This window comes from Mandrillus leucophaeus, unplaced genomic scaffold, assembly GCF_000951045.1.
Source record: "Mandrillus leucophaeus isolate KB7577 unplaced genomic scaffold, Mleu.le_1.0 Scaffold78, whole genome shotgun sequence".
Lineage (NCBI taxonomy): Eukaryota > Metazoa > Chordata > Mammalia > Primates > Cercopithecidae > Mandrillus > Mandrillus leucophaeus.
In genome coordinates this window covers 2,467,230-2,483,647 of record NW_012108474.1, presented here as the reverse complement: position 1 = coordinate 2,483,647, position 16,418 = coordinate 2,467,230, and the positions used below count along the sequence as shown (strand labels likewise).

At 62.1% G+C, this 16,418-nt stretch overlaps 2 protein-coding genes across 2 annotated transcripts in view; one reads left to right on the top strand and one right to left on the bottom strand.

Annotated features, from left to right (window-relative positions):
* The window catches only part of CASKIN1 (CASK interacting protein 1), a 12,436-nt gene extending 12,089 nt beyond the window's left edge, over positions 1–347 (top strand). Inside the window, exon 18 of the mRNA XM_011967039.1 lies at positions 326–347. Coding sequence (XP_011822429.1) covers positions 326–347 — 22 coding nt within the window. The remainder of the gene's footprint in view (positions 1–325) is intronic.
* TRAF7 (TNF receptor-associated factor 7, E3 ubiquitin protein ligase) overlaps positions 108–16,418 on the bottom strand; it is a 21,914-nt gene continuing 5,603 nt past the window's right edge. Inside the window, exons 2-21 of the mRNA XM_011966977.1 lie at positions 13,614–13,732; positions 13,031–13,088; positions 10,776–10,867; positions 7,513–7,629; positions 6,893–6,985; positions 6,643–6,676; positions 5,867–6,050; positions 5,642–5,776; positions 4,861–5,078; positions 4,706–4,779; positions 4,425–4,473; positions 4,214–4,341; positions 3,888–3,970; positions 3,075–3,114; positions 2,801–2,917; positions 2,594–2,716; positions 2,263–2,382; positions 2,036–2,167; positions 1,832–1,951; positions 108–1,656 (exon numbers count right to left, since the gene is read on the bottom strand). Of these exons, the coding sequence (XP_011822367.1) occupies positions 1,642–1,656; positions 1,832–1,951; positions 2,036–2,167; positions 2,263–2,382; positions 2,594–2,716; positions 2,801–2,917; positions 3,075–3,114; positions 3,888–3,970; positions 4,214–4,341; positions 4,425–4,473; positions 4,706–4,779; positions 4,861–5,078; positions 5,642–5,776; positions 5,867–6,050; positions 6,643–6,676; positions 6,893–6,985; positions 7,513–7,629; positions 10,776–10,867; positions 13,031–13,088; positions 13,614–13,694 (2,013 nt within the window). The 5' untranslated portion in view covers positions 13,695–13,732 and the 3' untranslated portion in view covers positions 108–1,641. The remainder of the gene's footprint in view (positions 1,657–1,831; positions 1,952–2,035; positions 2,168–2,262; positions 2,383–2,593; positions 2,717–2,800; positions 2,918–3,074; positions 3,115–3,887; positions 3,971–4,213; positions 4,342–4,424; positions 4,474–4,705; positions 4,780–4,860; positions 5,079–5,641; positions 5,777–5,866; positions 6,051–6,642; positions 6,677–6,892; positions 6,986–7,512; positions 7,630–10,775; positions 10,868–13,030; positions 13,089–13,613; positions 13,733–16,418) is intronic.

The following is a 16,418-nucleotide window of genomic DNA, read 5'->3' as shown; positions in this document are numbered from 1 at the left end:
CCCAGCACAGAACTGCCCATCGGGACGCCCGGTCAGCCGCTCAGGCGCAGCACAAGGGACAGGGGACCAGGGTCAGGGCCCCCCTGCCCCACCGCACCCCCAGAATATAAGCTATCAAGAGTATTAATTTATTGGGAATGAGCTGAGGCGGATTTCCCCAGAGAAACAAAAAGGTATAACTTTAACAAATATATATTTAAAGAAAGAAATATTATTGATTCTATAGAAAACCATTTACCAACTGAAAGGACAAGAGTCTAGCTCCGGACAAAAGCTGTTAAGAGGACCAGGCTGTCTGCCTGCGGTCCTTCCTCCCTCCGGCCAGAGTGGAGGCCCCAGGCCGCTAGCACAGGTGGAAGGCTGGGGCCCCGGGGCGGGTGCTCAGGCGGGGGCTCCTCCGCGCTTCTCTCCTAAGTTCTCTGCGCCCCAAGAACTCGAGGTTGTGCCTTGCTCTTGGCGGCCATGTCCTCCTCCTGGCGTGGCTGTATCGGGGCGCGGGTGGGTGTGGTGAATGTGGGTGTGTCAGTGTGGCGGCCACGTGGAAGCAGGGCACGTAGCAGGCCAGGCCAGGGGCTTGCAGCTCCTCTGAGGGCGTGCCTGGCCTCTGGGGCCTGCGCAGGCAGCCTGTCCACCCCGCCGGAGTTCCCACGGACGCTTCTGCTCATGGTCCAAGGCTGTGTCGTGTGGTCATTCTCACCCTCCCTTTTCCTCTCTCTGTCCCTGCTCCCTCCAAGAAGTACTGACTGGTCTCTATCGTGTTTGCTGATCCACAGTGTTGGGCACAACTTTGACGTTTCTTAAAAAAAAAAATTTTAAAAATGCCGAAAACCAGCGATTGTGGTGTGGGGCGGGCAGAGGCGGCTGGCGGAGGTGGCGTCCGTGCCTGCAGGGCCCCTTCCCGCTGTCTCACCCCGTGTTTCCCTGTAAGTGGACGTGCCCAGCTGTCCCCCCAGGCCTCTCCTCAGTGGGCGGCCCAGGCTGGGCTCCAGCAGGCAGGGAGGGGAGGTTTGGGCAAGGCGCTGCCGTTGGCTGTCAATAAACAGCAGGAAACAGAAGTGCCTGGCTCACTTTTTGGGGGCACATGTGTTGGGGGAGATGGGTCTGAAGGCCAGCAGCTCGGGTGTGACAAGTTGCCTCCTAGCAGGGAGGCCCCAGAGTGGGCTGAAGTCCTGGGGTCCACCAGAGAAAACCGCCCCATGCCCCCCCACTCACAGCAGCCAGTGCCTATGCACACCAACCTCAAGGCCACACAGCCCCCTTGTCCCGAGGAGCTGTCCCCACTCACAGCCACAGTCTGTGGAGTGTTTATTTCCACCAGGAAGTAACCAAATCTACACACAGTCTAAAAACAGTAGAAAAGGTGAGTAAAAAGGCCCTCGCTCCATCTAGGGTGGGGATGGAGGGTGGGCCGGGGCAAGCGTCGTACCTGGCACCCAGAGAGAGGGGCTGGGCAGCGAGGATAGTGCCGAGTAGAGGGAGGCTCGCCGAGCATTGGGCAGGGAGGGCACTGCCCGGCTGCCAAAGCCTGTCCACCTGTGCCCATAGGGCAGGCAGAAACCCCGAGACCACCCCATGTGGCCAGCCTGGCTCAGACAGGTCCAGGGCTGGTCCAGGGGAAGCCATGGCCTGGCCTGGATCCTGTTAGCAAGTCCAAACCTGCAGAGAAAGGGCTGCTTCACCAAGGTGTCCTGCGGCCAGCCACCCTGGCCCAGCCACACCTGTCACATATACCTACCCTCCACCACCTCATGCTGGGGCTGCCAGCTCCTCATTCCCACCCCTGCTCCATCCTGTGCAGCCCCTTTGAATGGCCCGAGCCATGGACACTGACCTTCACAGTGCTATCCACAGCCCCTGAGAAGAGTCGGCCCCGGGACACGGCCAGCGCGGTGACGCTGCCCTGGTGACGCAGCAGGGTCTGCGTGCAGATCATGTTGTCCATACTCCAGACCTGGGGGCACATGGGACGTGAGGGCCCGCTGGAGCTCAGCTGCCTGCCCTCTGAGCCTCCTGCCACCGCTGGGCCCGCACGCACCCTGAGGGACCGGTCGTAGGATGCACTGAAGACTTTGGTCTGGTCTGGTGTCGAGATGACCGCCAGGGCATACACAGTGCCCACATGGCCTGTGAGGGTCCGCACCTGCTCCTTGGACTCAATGTCCCACACCTGGGAGGGGTGGGCACAGGCAGGTCAAAGACACTGAGCAAGGCAGGGGAGATGGGGCCACAGTCTGGCCCTGCACCCAGACGCCCAGGCCTTACGTGGATGAGGTTCTCATAGGTGCCACAGACAATGTGGTGATTTGTCACAGCAATGGAGTAGACGCTGCCGCCAGACGTCTGCAGGACGTGGATGCAGTCGAGGGTTCGGATGTCCCAGATCTATGAGTAATCGTGGGCCACTTGGTCCCAGGCCAGGTGCTTCACCCCCAGGGCCCCTGCACCCCCAGGGCTTCACCACCACTGGGCAGCCCACCCACCCAGCCAGGGCATGTGCGAAGGTAGGAACAGGGCAGATGGAGCCCTGGGTGCTGGTCTGGGAAGTGCTGGTAGGGGACAAGGCCCTGTGGCCACCAGGTGTACCCAGGTGCACCTTGATTGTCTGGTAGGAGCCGCTGTACAGGTAGCTCTGGGCAGCCACCAGGGCCCGCACCCAGTGGTTGAGGCCTGTGAGCTCCTTCTTCAACTTCAGCTCAGTGCCCACGATGTCCCAGACCTGCAGGGATGGCTACAATGGTGGGCCGGGCAGGCAAGGGACACCTCAGTGACTCTCACACACAGGCACACCCTCCACCCGTACCTTGATGGCCTTCAGGGAGCCGCTGAAGAGCATGTTGTGTGAGGAGACCAGCGTGCACACCGGGTTGTCGTGGGCCCGGATGGTGTTTACCTTCTGCAGGTTCTGGATGTCCCACACCTGATTGGGGAAGGACCGGAAGCCTCAGGGCACCAAGCCCTGTCACCTGAAGTCTGGAGTCCGGAGCCCAGATGGGGAGAAGCACGTCCCTGGGGCACCTACATACTGAGGCAGGCCTGGGCTGCCTCCTGCCCACCCGCCTGTAGGCCCCACTCACAATGATGGTGCAGTCTGCTGAGCCACTGTAGAGTTTGCACCTGGGGAAGCAGAGAGTGTGTCACGGTGGGAGAAGCTGTGTCCCTGCTGACACCGCCCTGGCAGGGCCCGAGGTCCATGCCAACCATCAGGAACTAGCAGCGTGGCTCAGGGCCAAGGCCACTGCTGTGTCCCTAAGCTCCAGCCTATTTTCCAGTCTCCACACAGGAACCTTGGAAGGGGTGAGCCAGCCTGATGCCTGCCTGGAAAGCATTTGACAGCGAGCCGGGAGGTAATTACCCGCCCGTTAGCACTGAGTCAATCCCAGGGCCGGCTGCTGGCAGTCAAGCTGCCGCCTCCTGAAAGCGAGCATCTCTCACGCACACGCTTACACGCTTGCTCCCACAAAGCCTCACGACAGGAGACAGGAGGCAGGTAGGCCACCTGGAGGCAAGAAGGTGGCCAAGGTAGTTGCTCCGTGGTCCCTATGCCCTGGGCTCTGACTGCAGGCTGAGGAGAGCTGAGCTCCTGCCTTCACTCCCTAAGGTCCCCCCATCTTCTGGTTGCACGAGGAGCACCGGGGCCAGGACAAGGTTCTGCTGGGAGGCTGGCTATGCCAGTTGTTGGGAACACACAACTTCAGAGATGGTGCAGGCCACACAAGGGCCCACACACTGCTACCCAGGGAGCCAGTGCTGCTCCGGGTGGAGGGCGCCCTAGAGGTGGGGCACACACATAGCTACACAGGCTCGAGCTCATGGCTCACGGCCCACATAGTAGCAGCACCACATCTCCTGACCTGGGAGTCACTGGTCACACATGTGCCTGGACTCACCCCTGGATGCAGAGAGCCAGCACGATGCCATCGTGGCCCTCCAGTGTCTTCTGGCACTTGTAGGTGGTACATGTATCCCACACCTGCAGAGACCAGGGCCACAGTGGGTCCCAGCAAGGTCAGCCCGGTGCCAAGGGGCAGCATGACAGGAATGAGTAAGGGAGCTCTGCCCATGGGAGAAAGCCCCGCCCATGGGAGAAAGCCCCACCCATGGGAGAAAGCCCTGCCCAGGAGAAGGTCCCACCCATAGGCAGGCTGGCAGTGCCAGGCATGCAGTAGTGCCCAACCCATCCAGGCTGCGGAGACTGAGGTAGGACTCCGCCTACCTTGATGGTCTTGTCAGAGGAGCCGCTGAAGAGCAGGTCACCCATGGAGTAGACGCAGAGACACCACACAGGGCCCTGGTGGCCCACAAAGGTCCCTTTGCATTTGAAGATCTGCTGAGGGTCATAGGCTGCAGAGACGGGAGCAGTGAGTGAAGGCCCCGTAGGGGTCCACGGGGAGGGCAGGTGGGAGCCGCGGCGGGCCCATACTCACAGCCTAGGATGCCCATGTTCAGCCGCGCGTTGATGTGGGACAGCTCGTCCTGCAGGGCCAAGGGCAGGGCAGAGGGCAGGTGGGCAGGGCTGCTGTGGGGCCAGTGCAGCCTCTCTGCCCCTGCTGCCCTGGGCCAGGGGTGAGCAGGGGCGACAGGAGTCCCTGCCACACACAGACCCCTGATCTTGACTAGTGGAGCCAAGGCCAGGGGAGGCCTCCCTGCCAGGGCCGCCAGCTTCCCTGGGTCTCACAACCCAGCCCCTGCAGCCCCGCCCACTCACATTTAACATGGATGCGTCCCGCCGGAACTCCATGAGGTCCTCGCTAAGCTTGCTCTGGTTTTCATCCAGGACGTCTGAGGAGCAGGAGGAGAGGGGGTGTCACTGGTGCCTGGAGCAGTGGCCAGGCCCCCACCTGCCCCAGTGCCCACCCTCACCAAACTTGAGCTCCAGGCTCTTCTCTAGCTGGTCAATCTTCTCCGAGAGCTTGCCCAGCATGGAGCGCAGGAAGGCGATCTCCTGGTCCTTCTGGGCCAGCGCCACGTGCATCTCGTGGAAGCGGTCGTCCGTCTGCTGCAGAAACTCCTTCAGGCCCTCGAAGCGGCAAGTCTCCAGGTGGGTCTCATAAGTGTCCTGGTTCCCGATGAACGTGCACCTGCGGGGACAGGACAGCTGCCCACCTGCCTGCCTGGTGGGTCCCTGCTGGTGCCTCCCTATCCCCAAGAATCCCCTTCGAGTGCTCCAGCTCTGTGGCCCCTGCACCCCAGGTCCAGCTGCCCCTCCTCCCCACCCAGCTACCCCTGGGCAGCTTCACAAGTGAGGTCCCATCACGTCACCCCTGCAGAGCTGTTTAAGGGTTTCTCACTCCCTGAGGATAAAACCCATGCCCCTCGGCAGCCTCCCTGCCCTGAAGAACTGGGCTCCTGCCTCTCCTCCCACCCCCACCTCCCTCTCCAGAGCTCTCAACCCCAGCATTTGTTCAATTCCGCCCATGCCTGGTGGGCTGCGGGAGCATCCATGCCCACCTTCCTGGCCGCCCTCGGCTCCTCCTCTGTGTTTCCAGGGCCTTGGGCCTCTCCTGGGCTCCTGGGCCTCAGAGAGGATTACAGACCCTGGTGTGGTCCCAGCTCCGACCCACCTCCCCGGGACCAGCAAGCAGGCGGTTCTTAGCGGAGCCTGTGGAGGGACTGCGTCCACCCCCGCCCGCCCCCCACTCACCCGTACTTGGAGTGGGGACATTTGATGTGCTCACACTCCTTGAGGTGGGCCTCCAGGTTCATCTTGAGCAGTGGGGGGCAGCTGGGGTTGTTGGGGCACCGCACAGGCCTGTAGTCACAGCTGCCCTCGTGGTCCCTGTGCCAGGGTGGGATGCGGGGAAGCCTGAGCCAAAGCCCCGAGAGGCAGCCCCCAGGGAGGCAAAGGTGCCCAGGGAGGGGCACTTACTTCCGGGCGCTGAGCTTGATGGTGAAGGGGCACCCTCGGGGGTCCACCTCAAAGATGGGGGGCTTCCCGCCGCCCGCCGCCCGGCAGCCGTGCCGGCAGTGGATGAAGAGCTCCCCGATCTGCTCGGCCACCGCGATGTTGTTCACTACCACAGTCAGTTTGACGTTGTCCACAGGACACTTTTCTGGGGGAGGAGGGCGTGCTGACCCCCACGGCCTGCCTGGAACATGCTCCCTCACCGGGGTGGGCATGAGCCTCTTAACGGGGGTCAGATCTCCTGTCCATCTGCCCCTCTTGAGGCATGCAACATGGGAACGGGGGCACAGGTGGGCCACCAAGAAGGAGCAGCAGGTGGTGAGGAAGTGTCACCTGTGATACTCTCAGCTGTGCCCGGAAAAGTGTGGGGTGGGGCCAAGAGGGCAGAGGGCAGAGTGTGGACAGGCAGGCAGGAGCGGGCGCCATGCGGGAGGACGACAGCCTCACCAGTGAGAAAGGCCTCCCCAGAGGGTGCCCACCCTGACCTGGGGCGCCTTGGCCCACACCTGCTGTGGGGTCTCTGAGTCTGGACACACTAGAATTTGGGGTGTCCCCACTCTGTTCATGGAGGGCCTGAGCCTCAGCTTGAGCATCCCAAGGACTGCTGCAGCCCCATCCCACCCCTAGCAGAGGCCAAACAGGCCTGGTCACTGTGGGGGGGACAAGGGAGAAGCTGCCTGTCTCTGCTCGGCAGCCAGGGGCACGGTCAGTGCCAGGCCTCGGGAGGGGCACGAGCCTACCTGACTTCAAGGCACATCTTCTACAGAACGTGTGCTGTGGAGGCAAAGGGCGGACTTGAGGGCAGCCACAGGGTCCTCTTTTCCCCAAGTCCACGGCCATGGCAGCCACAGGCCTCACTGCACCCCAATCCCAGTGCAGCCAGACCAGGCCTTAACCGAGGCCAGGGACCAGCAGCCCCGGCCCCTGAGAGGCCTGCGGTCCTGTGGGGGCCTCCGGCAGCATGGGGGCTGGGAAGGGGGGCTGACTCACCCCACACGTGGTGATCACGGGGTCTTTGAAGACACTGCAGCAGAGCTGACAGCACAGCTTCACCGAGGGCTGCTCCGCAAACACCAGTGGCTCCTGGAACCAAGTGTGAAAGGCAGGCAATGGCGGGAGGCCACCCTCAGCCCCATCACCACCCAGGCACCCAGGTGCTCTCGCTCCAGGCCTGGCTGTCCTCTGAGGACGGGGGCACGTCCTGAGAGAGGCCTGCTTAGAGCTGGGGGGCTTGATCGGGGCCCAAGAGGGAAAGCGAGGTCTGTGGCCCCAGAGGCATGGCCCAGCCCAGGAGGATGAGTCCAGCTACCCAGTATTGGCCGCCCTCGCCTGCCTCCTTCCTGGGGTGAGACTGGAAAGGGCCCCGCCGGAGCCCCGTGCTTCCCACTGCCAGTTCCCGGGCAGCCCTGAGAAAGGGGAGTGGGGCACATACCCAGGGGACTCAGCCTGGCCCCTCGAGTCCCCACCACGGACCAAGCACTGCGGTTCCTGTCAGGCTCCAGCTGCCCTCCCCGTGAGCTGGGCTGGCATGGCGGAGGGGACGGTGCCTCCGTGCTACCGCTGCAGTGACAGCCCTGGAAGCCGCTCTGCGCTGAGTCCCCCACACCTACCGGCTCCTCCTCCTCCTCGGGCAGTGAGAATGTGGAGCGCAGGGACATGCTGGACTCTGAGTGCAGGGAGCGGACGGAGATGGCAGAGTCGGAGCGGCGGGGAGTGCTGATGGGGGGCTGCGCGGAGGGAGAGGCGCCTGTCAGGGGGCTCCGCACGGGGTCAGAGCCTTGGGGAGGACAGGAACCAGCCCGGGAGGGTAGCAGCACCCCTGGGGCCACCCCGGTCACTGCGGGCACTCTGCTCGTCCACAGGGGCCGTGGGTGGGTGTGGGGAGCTGATGCAGCCCAGGTCCCTGCCTGCCTGCCTGGGCGGCCTAGGCCGGGGTGCTGGGCTGCCCGCTCACGCCTGCCACCTCTCTTTGTGTAAATGGAGAGACTTCCTGCTATTCAATTCCACATACCCGAGCGGCTTCCTGCTTCCCGTGAGGGAATGTGGGCCGTGAGGGGGCACCTCCACCAGCCAATCCCGGGCAGCCGAGGCCGTGACCGCAGGATGGAAGGGCCAGGAAGGCTGGCAGGGAGCGGCGGCTGGGTTCCAGGTGCCCCCCGGGCCTGGCTGCTTGTCTGGCCTTGCTGCTGGGGTACACCAGGCCCGGCCGGGAGGCTCAGAGGGAAGGCAGGGCCAGGCCCCCACAGAACCTCAGCTGAGCTTCCCGAGGGCAGGAGTGAGGGACACAGGTGCCTGCCTCTGCCTGAGCTACCGACAGGGGAGTCTGGGGGAGGGGCAGACACTGTCCCTTCCTCCCCTCTGGCCTGGAAACCTCCAGAAGTTTCCGAGAGCCACACTGCTCAAGGTTCCTCTTGCGGCGCTCTGACTGCAGAGGGGCCCAGCTGCAGCGGACGGCCACCTAGGGCCCTGCTGCTGCTCTGCTGAGCCTCTGGCCCCTTTCCTGGCAGCCCTGGGTATGAAACCCACAGACCACAGGGGCAGAGCCAGTCCCAAGGCCGGCAGAGGGGGCATTGTGTCCCGTGTGCCCACCTCCCTTCAGGTCCCAAGGGCCCATCTGCATGGAAACAGCATGTAGAGAGCAGAAAGGAGTCAGAGAAAGTGAGTCATAAGGCCCCATGGCAGCAGGGAGAGCCCCAGAGGTGAGAGCACAGCAGTAGCTGGCACGGGACCCACTTTCCCCGGCCTGCCCACTGCTACCCCAGAGTCTCCCACCCTCCTGGGCATGGGGGCTAATGGCGGCCAGGCCTGGGGGGCAGGGGAAAGGGCAGGAAGGGGACTCCCTGTGTGGGCCTAAGGGCAAAGAAAGAAGATGTCCGCTCCTCTTTTTTTTTTTTTTTTTTTTTTTTGAGACGGAGTCTCGCTCTGTCGCCCAGGCCGGAGTGCAGTGGCCGGATCTCAGCTCACTGCAAGCTCCGCCTCCCGGGTTTACGCCATTCTCCTGCCTCAGCCTCCCGAGTAGCTGGGACTACAGGCGCCCGCCACCTCGCCCAGCTAGGTTTTTTTTTTGTATTTTTAGTAGAGACGGGGTTTCACCATGTTAGCCAGGATGGTCTCGATCTGACCTTGTGATCCGCCTGTCTCGGCCTCCCAAAGTGCTGGGATTACAGGCTTGAGCCACCGCGCCCGGCCGTCCGCCCCTCTTTAAAGCCATAGTGACCCATGGGGATAGCAGGTGATTATGGGAACCACAAGCATGGTGGATGCGTGGCCTTCGGGTTGTGGAGACTAAAGCAGGCAGAGGCCCAAGGGACAGGGCCCAGACATACCCAACTCACCCTCGGCCTAGCACCCGGCACACGGGTGTGTTTGTTCAATTAATTAAAAACTTATTTTCTGGCCGAGCAAGGTGGCTCACGCCTGTAATCCCAGCACTTTGGGAGTCCAAAGTGGGCGGATCACTTGAGGCCAGGAGTTTGAGACCAGCCTGGCCAATGTGGTGAAAACCCATCTCTACTAAAAATACAAAAATTAGCTGGGCATGGTAGCACGGATGTGTAATCCCAGCTACTCGGGAGACTGAGGCAGGAGAATGGCTTGAACCCAGGAGGGAGAGGTTGCAGTTGAGCTGAGATTGCACCACTGCACTCCAGCATGGGTGACAAAACGAGATTTCATCTCAACAAACAAACATACAAACAAACAAACGAAACAAAAAAAATCTTTTCTTCTTATTGTTAGAAATGAAAAAAGAAGGCTGGGTGCGGTGGCTCATGCCTGTAATCCCAGCACTTTGGGAGGCCGAGGGGAGCGGATCACCTGAGGTCGGGAGTTTGAGACCAGCCTGACCAACATGGAGAAACCCTGTCTCTACTAAAAATTCAAAATTAGCTGGCAGTGGTGGCGCGGGCCTGTAACCCCAGCTACTCGGGAGGCTGAGGCCAGAGAGTCACTTAAACCTGGGAGGCGGAGGTTGCGGTGAGCTGAGATCACACCACTGCACTCCCGCCTGGACAATAAGAGTGAAAGTCCATCTCAAAAAAAATAAAAAGAAAGGAAAAAGGAAAAGGCCTCGGTCCCAAGAGGGCCAGCAGGGCCACCACACCTGGTGTCCAAGGCACTGGAGAGAAGCAGCTGCCAGGGAGGCCCCACACGCCCCCAGCCCCCGCTAGGCTGGTCCTTCATGCCCAGGGCAGAGTTGGCCTCTGTCCCCTGGGTAGGCCCAGAGCTCAGCAATGAGTGCCATTGACCAGGATGGCAGGGAATGACCACTGAGACCTTGGCCACAGGGCTCAGGTACCAGCAGCCAGCCCCTGACTGACCTGAACCTTTCTGCCCCCAACACAGCCAGCAACAGGGAATTATCTGGCTCCCCCAGCACTTGGCACAGGTTCCGCAGCCCCCACCCCATTCCCTCTGGTGTCCCCACAGCTTAGGTCCACACACCTTTCCTCTCCCTCCTCTCATCAGGACCCCTCCTCAAACCCTGCCTGGACCCAGCAACCCCACTCATTCCCTACTCAGCAGCAAAGCAACCTTTCAGAGCATATATTTTATTGTGTTATCCTGATCGAACCTTCTGTGGCTTCCACCTCCCTTAAGATAGAGCCAAATATGCCTCATTCTGGCCTGCAGGTGCCATGCCATCGGGCCCAGCTGCCCTCACTGGCTGCCCCCTGCCACCTACAGTCCAGCCACAGGAGCCTCCTTTCTCACAGACTTGCCATGCATGCTGAGGCCTCAGGGTATCCACAGGTGCTGTTCCTCTCCTGTGCCTCACCAGCTCACTGTCAGCTCCTCCTGGGACCGGGTCCCCCAGGAGGGAGGGTGGGGGGAAGCTGAGGCTCACACGGGCTCCTGCGGGGTGGGGACCTACCATGCTGTCCTCCTCGTCCCGCGGGGAGTAGGCAAGAGTGCTGGAGGAGGAGGGTGTCCTGCAGTGCTGCTTGTAGGTGCTGGTCCCATCAGCTGCAAGGCAAGATGGCTGGTGCGTGAGTGGGGGCTCCCTCAGCAGACGCGAGGGAGGTGGGGCCCGTGCTCACAGCCCTCCCCAGGGCCAGGCAGGCAGAAAGCGTGCAGGGATGGCGCCGGGGAAGTTTGGGTTCCCTCTCAAGGTCAAAGCAGTGCCAGGAGCATGGACGCTGGGCTCGGTCTACATCTGGACAGTCCGAGCACTGAGTCCAGCAGCCCCAGCCCCAGCCCTGCCTACCCCAGGCAAGGTCTTCTTTCAAGGCCTCTACAAGCTCCCCAGCACCCCAGCCTGAGCCAGCTGAGGCCCATGGCCAACACGGAGCCGTCACTCTGAAGGCCGCCTGGCAGTAGCTGGGGATGCCGTTTTATTTGCCTCTTGAGGCGCCTCTGCCAGGTGAGTTCCCTGACAGCCTCCACTCACAGAGGTTCCGCTGAGGCCGAGGTGTGGGGCTGGGATGCAGAAAGGCCAGGACCGCATCCTGGTGTCCCTGGCACAGCCAGGACCAGGAAGTGGCCCCAGCCTTGGTGGCCTCCTCTGAGGCAGGAGCTGAAGTGCCCTCCCTCCTCCTGCCTGCACGTTACCCCAGCTTGGCCAGGGCCAGAGGGCAGGGTTGCCCTGGGAAGGGCCGGTCAGTCCACGTGGGAGCCAGAGAGAGCCACCTCCTGGACTCAGGACCAGCCAGGCTCGGATGTCACAAACAGTGCTGGGCTCAAAATCGAGGCCTCAAGAGGCTGCTGTGTGACTGGGCCTCAGTTTCCCCATCTGTCATGAGGGGCCAGGTGAGGCACCTGGGGGCACCCTGCCTGGCTCTGCCCATCCCTGCTGCTGAGGGGCCAGGCGCAGCAGCCGTGCCCTGCCCCATCCTGGGCACCTTCTGCCGTGTGACGGGGCCATGGGGCTTCTAAGGGTAGATGAAAAAACACCGTTTTTTGTAGGGGTGGGATTAGGGATGATATTTATTTATTTTTTCCTCCAAAAGAACCATCTAAGAAAAAAAAAAAGAGGGCCCCTGGAGAGCCCCTGAGGGGGTCACTGGCAGCAAAGAGGCGCTACTGTGAACAGGTGTCCTTGGCGGCCCTGTGACCCCATGGCCAGGTTTATCAGAGCAATTAAAAGAACTAATTAGCAGCTAGTGTGCTTCTACAAAGGGCAGAGTGCCAGAAAGGACAGAGAACAAAGTCTCCCCAGAGCCCCCGCCCCGAACGAGGGTCCCTGGCCCTGCACCTCGGGAAGAAGGTGCTGCCACTTCCTCACGGTCTCCCTGAGCACGGTGCTTGCGTTCAACCCGCAGCACTCTGGTTCTTAGGGTTTAGGGCTGAGAAGCAGCAAGGAAGCTTTAGGTTTCCGTCGTGTACCCCGCCCAGTGGTCATGTGCAGGTGAAGATTTATTGGGTTTGGCATGGTGGCTCATGCGTGTAATTCCAGCACTTTGGGAGGCCGAGGCAGGAGGATCACTTGAGCCCAGGAATTTGAGACCATCCTGGGCAACATGGTGCCACCTCATCTCTACCAAACATAAAAAAAAAAATTAGCCAGGTGTGGTGGTGCCTGTGGTCCCAACTTCCTGGGAGGCTGAGGTAGGAGGACTTATCCCAGGAGGTGCAGGTTGCAGTGAGCCGAGATCGCGCCACTGTACTCCAGCCTGGGTGACAGAGTGACACTTGTCTCAGAAAAACAAACCAGACTTATGGACCTCTTCCACTGTCTCTCTCTTTTCCTATTAATATTTTACAACCGCAGCACTGGTACTGAAGCCCTAGGCCCAGACTCCAGAGAGGACCTCCGGGCACACAGGACCTTTCAGAGACTGGCCAGAAGCCTGAGACTGGGGACAAGCTAGGGGTCACTGTGACAAGGGACAGGGCTGTGTGGTGGGCTGGAGATGTCAGGGCAGCCTCCCAAGAGGGGATGAAGAGGGTAGGGAGAGAGGGCACAGCACAGTCACCAAGGCTCAAGGAGCAGGACACCTGACTCCTGTCCAGCAGGGAGGCCCAAGGCTGAGAGGCTGTGAGGACAGAGGATGGGATGTGAGGCTGCCCACACCCAGCACTGGCACGCAACACCGGCTCACCAGGAAGTGCCCTTCAGTCCTAAGGAGGGTGGGTGTGGGGGTGCCCCAGTTATTCCCAGCCTGGGCTGGCCTCGGCTTAAGGGCTCACCTTTTGTGATGGTGGTGACGGCCGAAAAGGCGGGTCCGAAGGTCGTTTCCATTCTGGTCTAGAGGGAGGATGGAGGAGACCTGGCCTCATTCCCGGACACAAGGAGGACATGCACATGTGGAGCCCACTCACATACCTAACACGCGACTGGGCCAGGCCACGCAGCACTCACACGCCTAACACGCAACCAGGCCAGGCCACGCAGCACTCACACGCCTAACACGCGAGCAGGCCAGGCCACGCAGCACTCACACGCCTAACACGCGAGCAGGCCAGGCCACGCAGCACTCACACGCCTAACATGCGAGCAGGCCAGGCCACGCAGCACTCACACGCCTAACCATGCAAGCGAGCAGGCCAGGCCACGCAGCACTCACACGCCTAACCATGCAACCAGGCTGCGCCGCGGAGCACTCACATGCCTAACACACACACACACACGAGCTCCCCCGAGACCCAAGCTTGGGAGGGGACTGCGCTGGGAGCTCTGCAGGAAGCACCAGGTCCCTGGGGCATGCTGGGGGGTTCTGGGGATGTTGGGCATGCAGAGGGGCAGACCCTTACCCTTGGGGCACGCCCTTACCCCGGTGGTGACGTCTGGGGTGGGAAGGTTGCTGGGCCCTCCAGAGAAGCGGTTGTAGCGGGCACTCTTGCCCGAGCTCATGCTCTAGAGAGGCATCTAGGGTCCTTGGGCAGCATCTCCTGTGGGTGGAGCACAAATGAGGGGCTTGAGAGATGGAGTCCAGGCCCCTTTGAGCCAGCCGGGCCGCTGCAAGTATGCAGACCTGCTCTGGACCACCATGGGGCCGCCGCAGCCGCCTTCCACCAGCAGCACCGGCTCAGGCAGGCCTCTAGGAGGCAAAGGCCCTTCACATGGATCCCAGGCATGCAGAGGCCGGGGCGGGCAGGCGGCTCTGCATCCCCGTCCCTCAAGACTTAGCCCTTCTGAGCTCCTGAAGAGCCCATCCAGCTCTTCCCCAAGGTGGAAGGACCCCTGCCCGGCTCTCTCTACTCCTCTGGGTCCTGAGTCACAGCCAGTCACCTCCAGGCTGAATGTCCCTGGGGCCAAGGCTGGGCCTTGGTGGGTAGGCCCAGGGTGTGGCCCACGTGGCGGGATCCAGTCATATAGGGACCAGTCAAGGTACGACGAATGTTTCCTGCCGTGGCAGGTACGGTCAGGACCTGGTCAGGACCCAGTCAGCAGCAGGCTGCAGAGGGGGAGACAGCAGCGACACCCCAGAGAAAGAACCTGCAGGGGAAGTCACCGGAACCCAACTCTGCACAAACCGCGCTGCACGGAAAAAACTGCAGGAGAGAGACAAGTCCGCCCCTGGAACCTGCGCAGGTCACACACACTCCCAACCGCGCCACAGGGACTCAGGGGCTGGTGGGGAAGGGGGGCAGGGAGAAGGCACACAGGAATCACCCTCCCCAGAAGACAGGGGCCGATGGGCCTGGGGGAGACGTGGCTGCTCCGTGGGTGCTGGGAGTGCTGGTCAGACCCAGGGACAGCTGCAGGGGAAGGTAGACATTAGAGGGAAAAGGAGACCCAGCCAGCAGGTAACACCCAGGACAGAGCCCGGGGAAGGGGCTGTCTGTACCGGATGATGCCCACCCTCCCCCTGTGGGGCACCAGGCTCTGTCAGCAGGCACCCGTCCTCCCAAGCAGGTCCCGCTTTCAGGACCCCGGCAGCCTGGAAGCCAGGAGCCCGGCAGAGCGCGGCTGAGACAGCCCTGTCTCCTGCTGCCTGTGGATAGAGCCGCCGCCGATCCCGGCTTGAAGCTGAGGTCCCTGTGAGGAGGAAAGTCACACCCCTAGGACTCCCGTCCTGGGCCCACCCACACTGTCTACCTCGAGGCCCATGCACGGCACCCTGTGAGGACACACCACCCTGTGAGGACACACCACCCTGTGAGGACACACCACGGCTCGGCTCCCAAGGCAGGAGCCTTCAGAACAAGCTTGCTCTGGAGGCGGCGCAGCAGCAGGGAGCCCACCCCTGCGGCCCTGCTCTGACCCTGGGGAAGCCAGGCTGCAGACAAAGGCCCCAGGGACCTGAAAGGAGCAGGAGAGCCCTAGTCCCAGGCCAAGAAAGTGGCAGAGCTGGTCTCTGCCCCCACCCAGTGGGAGCATGGCTCAGGGGGCATCACTGAGTCCAGCTGGCTCCAGCACCTCCTCCATCAGTCCCTCCTGACTGGGCCCCTCTGGTGATGCCCGCCCTGCATGCGCCTTCAAGTTGCCACTCATCTCACCCACCACCGTGGCCGCAGTCTGGCCTGGGGCCCCCCAGCCCGGCCTACAGGTCTGCAGGGAGGGGCTGGCTCTCAAGCCCTTGGTTCCCTGCACTTGGGCTCCCAGACTGTCTACCACCCCTGCTGTCTCCTCTCCCCTTCTCTAGGCTGCCCAGGCCCACCTGTCCCTTCCAATGCCACCTATAAGGCCACCCACCCTGGAGCCACTCAGCCTTTAGGACTCGGGCCTCAACCCGACATCTTAGCCCCTGCAGTTGGCAGTGCCGCGAGCCACCTAGCCCCACCTGCTCTGTGCATCCCATGGTGTTGGGAGATGGGGCCTGGCCAAAGCCTCCCTCGGCCTCCTCCAGGTCCCACTGCGACTCAAGGGGCTCGGCCCTGTGTGTCCCAGACTGGGCTCTCAGGGGACTCCTCTTGTGGAAGAGGCAGGGGCTCCTGAGTGTGGGCAGTGCCACACACCTGCAGCCAGGCTCAGAGGAGTCAGCCCTGGGACAGAGGTGTGGTTGTGGTGTGTCTAGAATGCTGTTCTGCCCTGGCACATGCCTATCCCATCTCCAGCAGCTCCTGGCAGGAAGGTCGGGGAGAGCTGGCCAGGGCTTGCCTTTTGCCATCGTGCTTGGGGTGAAGATGTCCCAACTGGGGTAAGGCCCCGATAGCCTGAACCGCAGGGTTCCACGATTCAGCTCGGGAGGTTCAGCCCTTTTGGGAGCCCCAGGTTGGCTCCTGCCCCATGCGAGCAGGGAGGGGATTACTGGGCAGCCGCTAGGAGACACTGACTTGCATTTTACAAACCCATCGGCTCCCTGCACTGCAAGCTTCCAGGACCCCAGGGCCAGCTGTGAGCCCTGCCAGTGATGCCTGCCCGGGGCCCAGGTGGCCGGGACCCCAGCAGGCACTCCCCCAGGATGGGTCGGGCTGGCTTCGGTGCCTGTTGCTTAGTCTGGAAGAGCAGGTGTCTGGCTTCCACCTCACTCTGAAGTGAGGTGAACAGAAAGGCACGCAGGGCAACGTGCAAATCAGCCACAAAGTCCCAGCTGGCCGACAGCAGCCAGGCCATGGGGACAACACCACAGGATCTGTGGGGTGCACAAGACCCCACCAAGAGCCAGCGGAGTGGGACAGAGGGGGGGAGGGG